Source organism: Erythrolamprus reginae, chromosome 1, assembly GCF_031021105.1.
Source record: "Erythrolamprus reginae isolate rEryReg1 chromosome 1, rEryReg1.hap1, whole genome shotgun sequence".
Lineage (NCBI taxonomy): Eukaryota > Metazoa > Chordata > Lepidosauria > Squamata > Dipsadidae > Erythrolamprus > Erythrolamprus reginae.
This window is the reverse complement of record NC_091950.1, coordinates 78,853,569-78,869,915: the sequence shown is the minus strand read 5'-3', so window position 1 is coordinate 78,869,915 and position 16,347 is coordinate 78,853,569. Positions and strand designations below refer to the sequence as shown.

The following is a 16,347-nucleotide window of genomic DNA, read 5'->3' as shown; positions in this document are numbered from 1 at the left end:
ATAATTTTCACGCTCGCAAGACGCCAGAGGGAAGCGTCTGAAGAGTTGCTTTTTGTCTGGGGACGATGGGGTAAAAGGGGTCTGGCCGGTTCATTTTATTTTATTTTATTTTAGCTACCTGTCTGTCTGTCTGTCTGTCTGTCTGTCTGTGTGTCTGTCTATCTATCTCTATCATCTATTTATCATCTATCTATCTATCTATCTATCTATCTATCTATCTATCTATCTATCTATCTTTCTATTTAATCTATTGATGCCTCAATTGATGTAATTTTATTGGTTTCCATTTTTATAAGTTATCAGTAGCCACTGCATTTTCTTAGTTTTTGTGGCAAAAGTAGATGCATTTTCTCTGTTTTTGTGGCAAAAGTAGATGCCTCGGCTTATAATCGGGTCGACTTATAGTCAAGTATATACGGTGGGTTATCTATCTTACTAATATAAGGTTACTATGTGGGAAATGAAAACCAGCTTTACCCTTCTCCAACTTCATGTAATTGAACTGTCACACGCTTCCATGTTCACTCATAGGGAATTTCTTCTGAGCATGTGTAGAGGATCTGGGCAAATCCTCAGATTGGCCTCGCGGCATATCCAGCTTGAGCTTTGAGGAGTGGTACTTCATGTGGCTTTGCCATAAGTGAAGCCCTCATTTGAATGATTTGCATAGGTTCAGAGAGAAAGCAGAAGCTAAGATAAAACATTGTAGCAGCCAAATATTCTTGATTCCCCTTCAAGTTGCTTCCCAGCTTTCTTTCCCTTGGAGTGTGATGGAATAGGACAGGATAGAATTGAACTGAATTCTATTAGCCAAGTATGATTGGACACACAAGGAAATTGTTTTGGTGTATAGGCTCTCAGTGTACATAAAATAAAAGATAGGTTCATCAAGAATCATAAGGTACAATACTTAATGATAGCCTGGGTACAAATAAGCAATCCAACCATATTAGGAACCAGTCAATATAAATTGTAAGGATACAATAGATTTTATTTATTATTTATTTATTATTTAGATTTGTATGCCGCCCCTCTCCGCATGTTGAAAGATGGCAGTGGAGAGAAAGGAAAACCATGGTGGGGACTGGCCTTTCAATGGAATCCCGCTAGCCTTACTTTTCCTTTTTATTTGTTGCAGGCTGAGAGGATGCTTATGGGCAGGTATTAGTTGAGGGAGGAAACAATCTCAGTAAAGTTGAATGTCTTAGTGAATTTATTGTGTTCTTCATTTCTTAATCTTCAGATTCAGTTTTAAGTATGAGAGGTTAAGCGTCACTTTTCATATCGGGATTATTTTCCCCTTTACTAAACCAGCTGTGGGCATGGCCAACGTGTGACACAACAGGCCCATGGGCTACGAGTTTGACAGCCCTGGTCTATGCAAGCCTTATACTTCAACATGTGAGAAGCATGTTCTAATCTTTCAGTAAAATTATAGGAGTTAGAAATGACAAGTCTTTATATTCCTATACTACTTGGATATGAAAGTGGGAACAGAACTTGTATTTGTCTCAAGATCTTTATTTTCCCCAAATGTTGTTGCATCTGAATGCTTCTACTTCTGTTTTTTTTGGTTAGACATTCAAGAAGAAGCAACAGCATTTTCCATTCTTTTTCAAACGTGTGCTGGTGGCTTCTTTGGCAGAGAAAAATAGTGAAATCACTCTGCAGGAGCAGACAATACTTTTGCTGTTCCTTGATCATTGTTTCAATAGTTTGGTAAGTTTATTTCTCAAATATTATTACAATTAATAATACTTTTAGTATATAGTGAAAAAGTGCCTCCTGTAATACCCCTTCACTATAGCATCATTCTTTGTTAGCATTGCTAGCCTGGTTTGTTTTTAAAATAAAAACAACACAAACAAATCTCCTCCCCCCTCCAAACTATTGCACTACAAGAAAGCTAAAAGCAATATTTTGAGGCACTAAAGTAAAATATGCTACTAGAGTGGTCAAACAGAGGTTATGGAACTAACATAAAATCTAGAGCTTGGAAGCAAATCAAGAATAGTAGAAAATAGACTGAAATGTTCCAGTAGCTGCTTGGAATATTAACTTTGAATCATTAATACATTTTGGAGGGAATTTTCAGTTCATGAAATTGTGCTTTCTTACTCTTTAACTAAAAGCTATTCTCATGAATTGGAAGGGAAATAAGTGCAGCAAGACAGAATGAGTAGCCATATTTTAGAAATACAGCCTGTTGTACACAATCCTATAAGATGCATCTAAATCTGTATAAACTACTAAATTCCTGTCTAAATTTTTTTGACAGGAAGTGGACTTGATCAGAGAGCAAATCCAACAACTCATCTCTCTCCCAATGTGGATGGGACTGCAGCCTGTAAGTTGTCTAAGATAAATGATTAAAAGATCTCAGAACCCTGTGGTATAGATATAGATGTTTATGTTTATGATTATAGTGAAGACACAGACAGGTAAAATTTTCTGGTTTTATCTTTTTTTCCCCTTTTGTTCAGTTGTCTTCAATAGTTGAACACTACGTGGACAAATTTCTGTTGTTTTCTTGACAAGGTTTTTCAGAAATTGTTTACCATTGCCTTCCTCCTAGGGCATAGAGAAATTAGTAGCTCAAGGTCAACCAGCTGGCTTTGTGCCAAGGCAGGATTGCAATTCAAACTCCCAGTTTCAAGATTTATGCCTTAACTAATACTTATACTTATTTATTTGTATTATCAGTTAAGCCTTTATATACAAATAACAGTAATGTTTGTTGCATGCTATATGGTTTTTAGTGCTCTTTTGTAGCTTATCCCACCTCCCCATTCATGTCTGCTGAGGAATGCAAACAAAACTAAATTTCAATGGCTGTATCAATATACTGTATGTAACCATGATTTAGTTCACACTTTGTGTGAAACTGTATGCTATAATGTTGGTTTACCTTGTATTTTAATGGGAAAACAAGTTCCTTTGCCATATTTATTTTTAAATGAAACTAGGAACATAATAGGTAAATGGAAATGCTGCAGTACTGGTATTTTGAAAAATTAAATAAAACCCTCAATTCTAGGCACGTCTACAACTTGAATTGAAAAAGACACCAAAGCTTAAAAAATTTTGGAATTTGATCCAGAAGAATGATGAGAAAATGGATGAAAAGACACGATTACAGTAAGTTTAACAATAACCCTACCACTGTTGCTTAATAGTAGTTCTTGAGCTTAGCTGAAATTCATTTTGAAGCTATGTGGTGAAAAGTTAGAAATTGGGCAGGCCATGATACCTCCTCTAGCTAGGATTAGAAGGCAAAAGCATACAATATGTTCCATGACCTAGCTTTCTTACAGCAAAGTGGATTTACAATTTATCTGTATGCCCCCACCTCCTACCTCTCTGTCTCCCTCCCCTCACCCATCTTATAACAAACCCACAATAATCTATGGTGTACCCATTTAGCACTGTCCTCCAGTAGTTCTCCTCCTACCTCTCCGGTCGGTCGCAGTCGGTGTTAGTGGGGGGTTAAAGGTCGACCTCTAGGTTTCTCCCTTGTGGGGTGCCTCAGGGGTCGTCCTCTCCCCCCTGCTATTTAATATCTACATGAAACCGCTGGGTGAGATCATCCAAGGGCATGGGGTGAGGTATCATCAGTATGCTGATGATACCCAGTTATACATCTCCATCCCATGTCCAGTCAGCGAAACAGTGGAAGTGATGTGCTGATGCCTGGAGGCTGTTGGGGTCTGGATGGGTGTCAACAAGCTCAAACTCAACCCTGACAAGACGGAGTGGTTGTGGGTTTTGTCTCCCAAGGACAATTCCATCTGTCCATCCATTATTTACCCCCTCAGAGAGGGTTCGCAACTTCGGCGTCCTCCTCGATCCACAGCTAACATTGGAACACCATCTTTCGGCTGTGGCGAGGAGGGCGTTTGCCCAGGTTCGCCTGGTGCACCAGTTGTGGCCCTATTTGGACAGGGAGTCATTGCTCACAGTCGCTCATGCCCTCATCCCCTCAAGGTTCGACTACTTGCAACACTTTCTACATGGGGCTACCTTTGAAAAGTGTTCGGAAACTTCAGATCGTACAGAATGCAGTCGCGAGAGCTATCGTGGGGCTTCCCAGATTTGCCCACATTTCACCAACACTCCGTGGCTTGCACTGGCTGCCGATCAGTTTCCGGTCACAATTCAAAGTGTTGGTAATGACCTTTAAAGCCCTACATGGTATCGGACCAGAATACCTCTGGAACCGCCTTCTACTGCACGAATCCCAGCGGCCGATAAGGTCCCACAGAGTTGGCCTTCTCCTGGTCCCGTCGACTAAACAATGTCGTTTGGCGGGCCCCAGGGGAAGAGCCTTCTCTGTGGCAGCCCCGGCCCTCTGGAATCAACTCCTCCCAGAGATTAGAACTGCCCCCACCCTCCTTGTCTTTCGCAAATTACTTAAGACTCACCTGTATTGCCAGGCATGAGACACCTCCCCCAGGCTTTTTATATTTTATGTTTGGTATGCGTGTGTTGTATGGTTTTTAAATGATGGGGGTTTTAGATGTTTTTTAATATTAGATTTGTTCCATTGTAACATTGTTATTATTATTGTTGTGAGCCGCCCCGAGTCTTCAGAGAGGGGTAGCATACAAATCTAATAAATTATTATTATTATTATTATTATTATTATTATTATTATTATTATTATTAGTATTATTATTAGTATTATTATGCAAGTTCTAGGGATCATGCTATGGCTGGAGGGTAGGAAGATCATTATTATTAGCCACATTATTAATCATCATCAAATTAGGTAACATCATCAGTGTATTGCTTCTAGCACTGATGATGTTAGGTAGTTTGGGTAAGGAAAGATCTGCAAAAAAACAACCAAACTCAGAGAACACAGTTCATCCTCACTTACAAATATTTTCCTTTACTATTCGACTTTCCATAAAAAACTTTTAGTCAAAACCATTGATGACATAGGGGCCATGCCAATTTCAAATGGCTGTTTAAGGCAGAGTTCCACTGGTTTTTCTTTTGTGTGTATATTGCAGGACATATCAGGAAAGGAGATTCCTTTCACAGCTTATCCAGAAATTTATCTCTGTATTAAAGTCAATATTCATTTCAGGTAAGTAGTTGATATGGGCAAGTACTCCCTTCCCTTTTTTAATGTTTGGCTTAATGGGCAAAGGCATAAGATTTAAAGAAACATTCATCTAAGATCATTCTTACCCATGTGCAGTGGAGAAAATCCCAAATAGAAAATAAAATTCTAAGCTTTAATGTTTGTTTGTCCAGAGTTCCTCTTTCCTTGATTCTTGTAGCTGCTCTCTCAAATGGAGGGAGGGGGACAAGGTATTATCTACCTGGTATTGCTTTTTAATCCTATTTTATAGTTTCACATACATTTTCTTAACATAACAAATAATTCTCCATACATCTGAATCTCCATATTACCAATTAGCTTTTTATGATAGATCACATTAAGTTAAAACTTAAGGTCCATATACTCTCTTTTTTATTTTCAATTTCTATTAAATCCAATTCAAATAATAGTCCAATCGAATTTTATTCCAAAATTTTTGTCCTCCGCCACTGTAGAAAAACAAAGCCAAGCAATCTAGGCAAAACAAACACTCCTTAAGAATTCCCAACCTTTCTACATTATCTCCTTACAGTCAAGGCCAGACGGTTGCACTTTCTCTTCTGCAGTTCACAAATTGTTACAATTGTTGCATGTTTTCTTCTCTCCAGTAGATGGCAGTCTCCACTCTGCAATATACTCCCAGTTGATTATGAAAACTGTCAATGAATAGCTTTAAATCCACAAAAAAGAGATTTTCTAACCAATTTCTTCCTTCTATCATTTATGTTTCTCCAATTCAAATTATATCAAAATAAGATAATTATCTTGGGCTTTGATGCTTTAGCCTGCATTCCCCCCCCCCTCCTTTGTTCCATTCCCAGGTGCCAAACACAGTGGTACCTCTACTTACGAACTTAATTCGTTCCGTGACCAGGTCCTTAAGTAGAAAAGTTTGTAAGAAGAAGCAATTTTCCCCCTAGGAATCAATGTAAAAACTACTAATGTGTGCGATTGGGGAAATCACAGGGAGGGTGGAGGTCCTGTTTCCTCCCAGGAGATTCCTAGAGAGGCCCCCCCCCCATGGAGACTTCTCCCCACCTTTTCTGGGCCTGTTTCCTCCCAGGAGATTCCTGGAGAGGCCCCATGGAGGCTTCTCCCTGCCTTTTCCGGTTACAGTTTTGGAGGCTCAGGTTTGTAAGTGGAAAATGGTTCTTGAGAAGAGACAAAAAAAATTCGAACACCCGGTTCTTATCTAGAAAGGTTCATAAGTAGAGGCGTTCTTAGGTAGGGATACCACTGTAGCTGCTATTTCAGCTTTGGAAATTCTTTAAAATTCCAAATTAAAAGTTGCTTTTATCTGTAAATTGGTCACTTTATCACTCGGTTTGAGGACTTTGTCCAAACACCACTCCTGCACATAAACCTGGTCCAGTTACCCCAGCTGTCATCCAAAAATGCCCACCACTGGCGGTCCCAAAAGCTGTCTTTGACCACTCCAGGAACTTGCCTGCTCCTTTGGGTTGTCCAAGATACCTCCTCTTCACCGTCCCTTCAGTATGGTTCCGGCCTGAAGACCCTCCAACAGCGGTTTGTCAGGATGGATTTCGTGAAGTTCATTGGAACTCCGTTATTTCCCAGCCTGTCTTGTCGTAGTGTTTCTGGTTCTCCTCTCCGATTGAGTTAATCTTGAGCCATGTCAGGATTGAACTGTGGGCAGAGTTTGCTTGCAATGCTGCATTCTAACCACAACTCCACCAAGGTCCTTGAGATCATATATAATTGTCTATGTTTTGTTTTCTTCTAGATGCCCCCTGTATGGATAAAGTGCGCTACTGTGAAAGGTTTATTGAATTCATGATAGATTTAGAGGTAAAACAATTACAAGACTATGCTAGTTCTTTTACAATATCATCTAGGCCAGTGAGGGCGAACCTGTGGCACAGGTGGCATGCGTAACCATATCTGAGGGCACGCAAGCCATTGCCCTTGTTCACCTCCAACGTGCATGTTAGTGCTGGGTAGCTGATTTTTGGCTCACACAGAGGCTCTGGAAGGACGTTTTTTGGCTTCCAGAGAGCCTCTGAGGGAGGGAAGGGCGTTTTTACCCTCCCATGGCTCCAGGAAAGCCTTTGGAGCCTGGAGAGGGCGAAACACAACCATACTGGGCCTACCAGGAGTTGGGAAATAGGTCATTTCTGGCCTCCAGAGGGCCTCTGGGGGGTTGGGGAAGCTGTTTTCATCATCCCCAGGCATTGAATTCTGGCTGTGGGCACTCATGCATGCATGATAGCGTGCATGCACACTCTTTTGGCACCTGAGGGGAAAAAAGGTTCACTATCACTGATCTATGACAGTGTTTCCCAACCTTGGCAACTTGAAGATATTTGGACTTCAACTGCCAGAATTCCCCAGCCAGCAAATGCTGGCTGAGGAATTCTGGGAGTTGAAGTCCAGATATCTTCAAGTTGCCAAGGTTGGGAAACACTGATCTAGGCTATAGTAAGAGCTTATTTAGTGGCAGTAGCTTTTTGAATAGACTTCCAAGCTGGTTTTGTGCATTGTTCATTCTGATATTATGAGGAGAAAAATTCCTTTCCATCTATTTGGCAATATATGCAATTCCATATTTTTTATAAGTTACAGTATCATAAGTGTGCTTTAGCATTTTTTGTCAGTTTTGAAATTTGGTAATCAAACATGCTACTTTGAAAAATAGGTTAAAGATTAGAGGGATAATATAACAAACACACCTAAATCCATCCTCGCCTCCCAGTATATTGCACATAATTTTATTAAGTGTATTACATGAAAAAGAGTTTTAATATTGGTCATACATTATTTATTTATTTATTTATTTATTTTATTGGATTTTTATGCCGCCCCTCTCCATAGACTCGGGGCGGCTAACAACAGTAACAAAAAACAGCATGTAAATCCAATACTAAAACAACTAAAAAACCCTTATTGTAAAACCAAACATCCATACATATAAACATATCATACATGAATTGTAAAGGCCTAGGGGAAAAAAATATCTCAGTTCCCCCATGCCTGATGGCAGAGGTGGGTTTTAAGGAGCTTACGAAAGGCAAGGAGGGTGGGGGCAATTCTAATCTCCGGGGGGAGTTAGTTCCAGAGGGCCAGGGCCGCCACAGAGAAGGCTTTTCCCCTGGGCCCCGCCAAACGACATTGTTTTGTTGACGGGACCTGGAGGAGGCCCACTCTGTGGGACCTAACTGGTCGCTGGGATTCGTGCGGCAGAAGGCGGTCTCGTAGATACCCTGGTCCGGTGCCATGAAGGGCTTTATAGGTGATGACCAACACTTTGAATTGTGACCGGAAACTGATTGGCAACCAATGCAGACTGCGGAGTGTTGGTGTTACATGGGCATTTTTGGGAAAGCCCATGATTGCTCTCGCAGCTGCATTCTGCATGATCTGAAGTTTCCGAACACTTTTCAAAGGTAGCCCCATGTAGAGAGCATTACAGTAGTCGAGCCTCGAGGTAATGAAGGCGTGAGTGACTGTGAGCAGTGACTCCCGGTCCAAATATGATTGATAATATGATTGATAATGTCAATATTTGCTGCATTTTCTTGGTTTTCTTTCCTGTTGCTTTAAATGCTGAAATTTAAAATAAGAAGTAGTTTAGTACCAGGAATTATTCCAATTTTTAATATCTTTTATTTTAGAAAATATCAGTGCTTTTATTTAATAAAATAATAAAATTTACAGTAACACCCATTATACAAACAGTTACAATCTGTTTGTATAATACTTCATATTTATTTTAACAATACTTCATATTTATTTTAACCACCGGGTTTCTGGATTTATTCTCTTTGATTGATTTTTTTTTGCACACTGGTAAACTTATGCTTCACTCCAAGGCCTAGTGCTGTGATTGTGAATCCAGAGGGGGCATGTAGAGCCCTCTCTGTGGGCATGTGTGCCGTTCCCAGCTGCTCTTCCAGGTTCTGTCGCGCGCATGCATGCTAGACCAGCATGTGCATGACGGAACCCAGAAGAGCAGCTGGCTGCTGCGCACATGTGCACTGGCTAGCTGCTCTCTTCTGAGTTCCAGTGCATGCATGCTCCAATTTTGACACTTGGTCCTGAAAAAGTTAATCATCACTGACTTAGTGTGATTTCATGTCAAGAAAGAAATGTTTATCTCTGTTTAAGAGGTATCAATTTCAACTACGATCTTTATCAGAAAATATTAATTCAATTTCTGTTCCACTTTCAAAAAGTCTGAATATTTGGTTTCTTACATTTTATCACTATAAATGATTGAGCAGGACTTGGTTTTTTTACATCATTAGAGTAGAGACCTTTAAAAACTATTCACACTTTTTAATGAGCTCTGAAACCTAACTAGTGATTGAGTAATAAATGTGATTAAACAATGACTTGCATAACATTGCAGGGTGTGATATTTTCTTTGTTAGGCTCTTCTTCCAACACGGCGATGGTTTAATACTGTACTAGATGATTCCCACCTAGTTGTACATTGTTATTTATCCAGCCTAGCAAAAAGGGACAAAGAGGGACATCTTTTCTGCCAGGTGAGACTTGTTTTTATTTACTGAATTTCTTGGAATTTCATGAAGGATTGCAGTATTACAACTGAAAGGTGAGAATGGGCAAGTGGGCATCGCTTGCTATTGGTAGAAATTTGGGATGGTTAACAGCTATTGCCAATCTTTCCTGCCTCTGATTGTTCTTCTGATGTTTATATAGAAGTGAATAAGGTTTCCTTGGGTTGTAACTATTAGTTTAAGTCTAATTCTGTTTGGATTTTTCTGATGATGATCAATTTTCAAGTTATACATGCATTTTAAAATGACTTCCAAACCTTAAAAAATTTAAATAGAATATAAAAAGTTTTCTAAATATTTGCCATTGTCACATTATTCATAAATCATTGCTTAAACATTACCAGCCATACCCTAAATTAGTGAATATCTGGACAGTTATAAACTACATGGGTACTAGAATAAAACTTTCATGATACAGCTATGTTTTATTTGGTTTCACATATTACTTTTTTATTCCAGCTTTTGGATATGCTCAAATTCTACACTGGATTTGAAATTAATGATCAGACTGGAAATGCTTTGACTGCAAATGAAATGACTACAATTCACTATGATAGAATTACTTCCCTCCAGGTAATTAGTCCTTCAGACTTTTCTAAGATTTCTTTCAAGATTTTTTTTAAAAATAAAACTCTTTATCAAAGTTGGCTTTGGAAAAGATTTGTTTTATATATCACTGGTTCTTAAGTATTTATGCTGAGATAGAAGGATATAAAAAGGCCTTGGTGTCACAGAATGCAGTATTGCAACCTAATCTGCCCACTGCCATGATTTTGATCTTCACTTTCATTCTTCCAAGGGCAGTAAAACAAGGACCCAGATTGTTGGGGACAATATGTTGACTCTGTAAACCACTTAGACAGGGCTGTAATTATGGATTAGTTTCAAGTTTTATTGGATTTATATGCCACCCCTCTCCGATAACTCGGGGCGGCTAACAGCAATTATAAACAGCATACAATAATAATCCAATACTAAAAGCGAATTAAAACCCCTTAATATACAAAACCAAACATACATACAAACACACCATGCATACAATTGTAACGGCCTAGGGGGAGAAGAAATCTTAATTCCCCCATGCCTGGCGGCAGAGGTGGGTTTTATATTAATATATAAGTCTGAGTGCTATTGCTATGAAGTTGAAAGCATGGGTATATGTTTGGAAATACAATATGTGTAGCATTACACTTCATAATAAATGTATTCAGTTGCTTCTATATAATCCGAATCATATCTAGATACAGGCATACTCATACAGGTGGACTCATACAGATGGACATACAGGTGACTTGTGCATACATTCAGTGTCTATTCAACATTACGATGGTATTGAACAAAAGGGCTTACAATCTATGCACAAACCTAGAGCCATTGCAGCGCCCCCAATTCGGGTGCTTGACAGTACATTTGCACTTACCACTGCAAGGGTGTTTCAGTTTTCCCCACCCATATATTCCTTCCCTGTCTCAGCCATCCATTTGGCCAACTAGTGTACAAAGCTGCTATGGCCCAGGGGGGCTTCACAATGCTCCCTGCCTTTCAAGACTTGGGAGGCCTTGGTCTGCTCCCTGCCCCTCCAGAATATCCCACTTACCTTCTCTGTTTTTCACCAATTCCTGACAGGCACACTCAGCCTATGCAAGGCATGGGCTTTTTATCAAGGCCAGCTTGCACCATTCTCCTTGTGGGTTCAGTTCTTTCATTGTTTTGAAAGCCTAGTTCATATCAATTTTAGAGAAGGAGATTTCTGAAGCACCACTGGAATGGAGCCTGCTCTTTAGAAATCTCTTTCTCCAAATGTCCCCATAATGGTTCAGGGTCCTCAATATAGGTGTAAGTGTTGAGAAAGCATTGAAGACACGGGATATCACATTCTGCACTGATTTTAATATTCAGACAGCCGCATGTAAAGCACATTGCAAATACTTATGCAATGGTAATGAAATTATGATAAAGTAAGCACACAATTTGTGTACCAGCCAAAGCTGACCAAAAGTAACTCTACACACATAGAAACATAGAAGACTGACGGCAGAAAAAGACCTCATGGTCCATCTAGTCTGCCCTTATACTATTTCCTGTGTTTTATCTTAGGATGGATATATGTTTATCCCAGGCATGTTTAAATTCAGTTACTGTGGATTTACCAACCACGTCTGCTGGAAGTTTGTTCCAAGGATCTACTACTCTTTCAGTGAAATAATATTTCCTCACGTTGCTTTTGATCTTTCCCCCAACTAACTTCAGATTGTGTCCCCTTGTTCTTGGGACACAGCCTTCATATGCTGTCCAAGTAGTAACCACAAGTCCAAAAACACTCTTGAACTAGAAACCTGCTGTTACAGAGATAGTTCCTATTAGGGATAAGACTGGCACCAATGGAGAACCTTTATGTATGAATAGCAACTTTGGGTTTAATTTGAGCCTGCTTTATTTGAGACTGAAATTATCAAAGAGAACAGACTGCCATAGACTGAAAATTTCAGTAGTTGAAAAAATGTATAGTATCAAAATGTACATGGTGTTTCACAGATTAGAAGAGAATGCAGATCTGTATTATATTATTATGAATATACAAGCTTGTCTTGTAAATTGCAAATTATGTAGATGATAAGGATTTTTGATTCTAATCCTGATTCTTGGTTGGTTTTCAGAGAGCTGCCTTTGCACACTTTCCGGAACTGTACAGTTTTGCCCTGTCAAATGTATCTGCTGTAGATACACGTGATTCTCTGCTAAAGATTTTTGGGCCTCTAAGGTACATCATAATTATCATACTTTGGTTAAGGTTTTTTGGGGGTTGATAAACTTTCATCTAATCTCCAACCTGCTCTTTGTGGGAAAGGTTGTAGGGAAAGTGGTGGCACTCCAACTCCTGTGATTATTGGGTGAAAAAGATTATCTAGACCCTTTTCAATCGGACTTAAGAACTGGCTACAGCACGGAAACTGCTTTGGTCACTCTGATGAATGATTTCTGGCAAGCCTGAGATGGGGGTCATTTCTCTATCTTGGTGCTATTTGACCTCTCAGTTGCTTTCAATGCCATTGACCATGGTATCCTTCTGCGATGACTAAGGGAGCTGGGAGTGGGAGGCACCATGTTGTGGTCGTTCTCCTCCTATTTATCTGGCCAGTCAATGTTGGTAGGAGGACAGAAGTTGAATCCGAGAACCCTTGTTTACAGGATGCCACAGGGTTCGGTCCTTTCTCCTCTCCTATTTAACATCTATATGAAACCACTGGGTGAGATCATCCGACAATACGGGGTGGGCTATCAGCAATATGCTGATGACATGCAGTTATATATCTCCACCGTACGTCAGTTCAGTGAAGCTATGGATATGATGTGCCAGTCCCTGGAGGCTGTGGGGTCTGGATGGGAGTTAACAGGCTCAGACCTAATCCTGACAAGACTGAGTGGCTGTGGGTGTTGCCTCCGAAAGATTATATTGACTGTTCATCCTTGGTTCTGGGGGGAAGGGAGAAATTGCCCCCCTCAGAATGGGTTCACAATTTGGGTATCCTCCTGGACTCACAGCTAAGATTAGAACAATATTTGACAGCTGTAGCTATGGGGACCTTTGAACAGGTTTGCATAGTGCACCAATTGCACTAGAATCAGGAGGTTCTACTCATAGTCTACTGTGGACCAGGAGGTTCTTCTCACAGTCATTCATGCCCTTGTCACTTCACAGTTAGATTATTGCCACATGGTCTACATGGAGCTACCCCTGAAGAGTGTTCAGAGACTACAGTTGGTCCAGAATGCAGCTGCCCAAGTTGTGGGTGCACCTAGGTTCACCCACATCGCACAAATCCTCTGCGAACTGCACTGGCTCCTGATTTGTCTCTGGATACAATTAAGGTGTTGTCATTACCTTTAAAGCCCTACATGGCTTAGGCCAGACTATCTTCGAGATCGCCTTCTACCACATAACTCCAAGTGACCGATAAGGGCACCACAGTGTTTGTTTGTTTGTTTGTTTGTTTGTTGGATTTCTATGCCACCCCTCTCCGAAGACTTGGGGTGGCTTACAACATATAAAAGAAATAGCAAATCACAATAAAATCAATCCAATTAATTAAAACTACAAAAAAATCTTAAAACTCTGATTAAACTACAAAACAATCTAAAATCTTTGATTAAATTAAGAATCAATCACACCCATTTGTACAACAATCATACAATCATTTGTTGGCCAGGGGCTTAGATCTAATTGGCCCAAGCGTGACGACAAAAATGAATCTTAAGACTCTTACGAAAGGCGAGGAGGGTGGGGGCAGTACGAATCTCTGTGGGGAGCTGGTTCCAGAGGACTCGGGACCCCACAAAGAAGGCTCTTCTTGGTCTTCTCTGGGTCCCATCAACTAAAACAGAAAGAGTGTGAGTCATAGAATACTGTGGCGGACACCACTGTTAACATGCCGGATTTGATAGGGCCCTCCATATTTTGACTACTTGTTGCCTGTTTGATAGGAACACGGCTATCCACGCAGAGATCTGGAAATGCCATAAGAACTTGGTTTTAACAATAATTTGTCATGCACCAGTGAATCAAAGTCTTTGCAGAAGTCTATGTAAATTGCATCTATTCCTTTACCCTGGTCAAAATGTGTAGTCCAAATGTTTCTGCAGTGTAGAAGTTACAGATTACAAGACAAATTTTGTTAGAAAGCAGGTTTATTGTGTCTAAGTGGAAGGTGATAGATTTATAATTGATTCCATGACTTTACAGGTGATGCAACACAAGTGTTGGTATGGTACGCATTTAATAACCACAATGTAGTATTTCACATAAGGTGCATAGGCCGGGATATGCTCAAGTAGATCTTCCTATGTCTTCATTTGTCATTTAGTTTCACATTACGTAAGATCTGGCTCATGCCCTTTACAATTAAACTGAAGAACCTAGCTATGTACACTGGACTTATTATTTCTATTTGATTAACCAGCAATGTCTTAAGCACACCACTTTTGTTTGAACATAATGAAAAATCAATTTTACAAGTTTAATTTAGGAGTGCTTCCCTGGTTACATACGTGAGTTTGCTCATATACCTAATACTAAATCTTGATGAAGTACTGTATGCATTGCAACTGAATATGGGCAGTTTCACTATAATATAACTTTACTAGTTGGAACTATTAGACCAAGCAAATCATTCCTGGTCTCCTTTTTATATTATAAGTAAATGAAAATATTAAAATAAGTAGCCCATTTTTTCCACAAAAGCCTAATGATTCTTAACACATTTCTTTATTATTTAGTCCAAATACACTCCACCAGGTGGCATCATATCTCTGCTTACTGCCAGCACTATGTGAAGGAGAAAATACAAATTATGAAAAAGACTTTCTGCTTGAGCTGTTGGTAAGTTTAAGTTATTCTTGCTTAAAATGAATCCTTAAAGTCTTTTTTGGCTTGGTTTTGAAGAACATGTCCAATGATAGCATATGTCCTTATCCACCTAGAGATAAGGGTTTGGGTTACTTCAGATGGTCTAATCTGAATTGGTGATGAGCAGATAATGTAAATAAATTATGGTACAAAGGAAAAGTCCAAAAAGTTGTGGCACCTATAAAAATGCCATGTTTAATAAACACACATTAGAATAAAATTAAAAGAAAAACTTAATTTAAAATCTCACTATCATAAAGAATTGTCAAGATTATTTGAAAGATGAAAAAGCAATATAATTCTATTTCATCAGTGTATGTGTCAAGTGAAAGAAATAATTCATCCACACAATTCAAATATGAAAATCATGCTGACATGATATAGCTATCAGTTTGGGCAGCTTTTAATTGTTGGTTATGTGCATTTTGAAAGGCAATATATCCTGTGAGAAAACTGGTTAATACTTTAGAAACAATGTTTGCATGGATGGTAGTTTGATAATGCTCTTCTTACATTTTTCAGGTATATAAACTAGTATATAGACAGGTTGCCAGCATGCCCTAGTTATGTTCACATTTTGTATTGCATGGAAGTCATGCTAAATATTGTGTGACATTGTCACTCCAAACAATTCCTTGTATTTGGTATCAGCCAAATCTCTTTACAATGTTGCTAATGTGTCGCTGGACATTTGCCATGTATTCTATGACTAGCCCAGGCCTCCTGTTCAGTGCTGTTATTATTTAGCTTATTTGAATGAACTGTTGAGAAATACATTTTTAAAAGAACCCAATTCTTTACCTTTTCCTTATAATAAATTCAGTCAAAATGATTTACTAGTAAGTTTGGAGATAGTTATCTCCAATGAAGTATATTGTGAACCTCATGTCTATATTTGATGTAGTTATTAGTGCATAGTTCGGGTCCGTGCCAAACTTTGCAGGGTTCGGCATACCAAACCCGAACCTGGACGTTTTCAGAAGTCTTTGTTTAGGTTTGGTGTTTGCTCGAACACCGCAGTGGGTGGGAGGTGGAGGTGGAGAGGGCTCTGAGGCTCAAGCTGCCGACTCGGCTTGGAGGGGGGGTAGGAGGGGCGACTGAGTCAGAGCCCTCCCCGCCTCCCCCTCCCGCCCACTGCCTGCTTGAAGCTGCCGTCCGGGATCCTGAATAGCCGCCCGGCAGAACCTGCCTCCCCACCCCTCTGGCCCGGCGTGAGGCGAAGCGCTGGGGGGTGTCAGGCTCCATCAAGCGGGCAATGGCCGGGAGCCGCTGAAAATCCCTGCCCCTAGTTC

The 16,347-nt window shown here is 39.8% G+C and overlaps 1 protein-coding gene across 2 annotated transcripts in view; it reads left to right on the top strand.

The window, feature by feature from the left end:
* AQR (aquarius intron-binding spliceosomal factor) overlaps nt 1–16,347 on the top strand; it is a 55,596-nt gene that overhangs the window by 9,652 nt on the left and 29,597 nt on the right. For both annotated transcript variants that reach the window (XM_070756231.1, XM_070756223.1), the window contains exons 6-14: nt 1,579–1,719; nt 2,279–2,347; nt 3,038–3,138; nt 5,016–5,092; nt 6,855–6,919; nt 9,502–9,618; nt 10,111–10,224; nt 12,309–12,412; nt 14,926–15,028. In XM_070756231.1, coding sequence (XP_070612332.1) covers nt 1,579–1,719; nt 2,279–2,347; nt 3,038–3,138; nt 5,016–5,092; nt 6,855–6,919; nt 9,502–9,618; nt 10,111–10,224; nt 12,309–12,412; nt 14,926–15,028 — 891 coding nt within the window. The remainder of the gene's footprint in view (nt 1–1,578; nt 1,720–2,278; nt 2,348–3,037; nt 3,139–5,015; nt 5,093–6,854; nt 6,920–9,501; nt 9,619–10,110; nt 10,225–12,308; nt 12,413–14,925; nt 15,029–16,347) is intronic.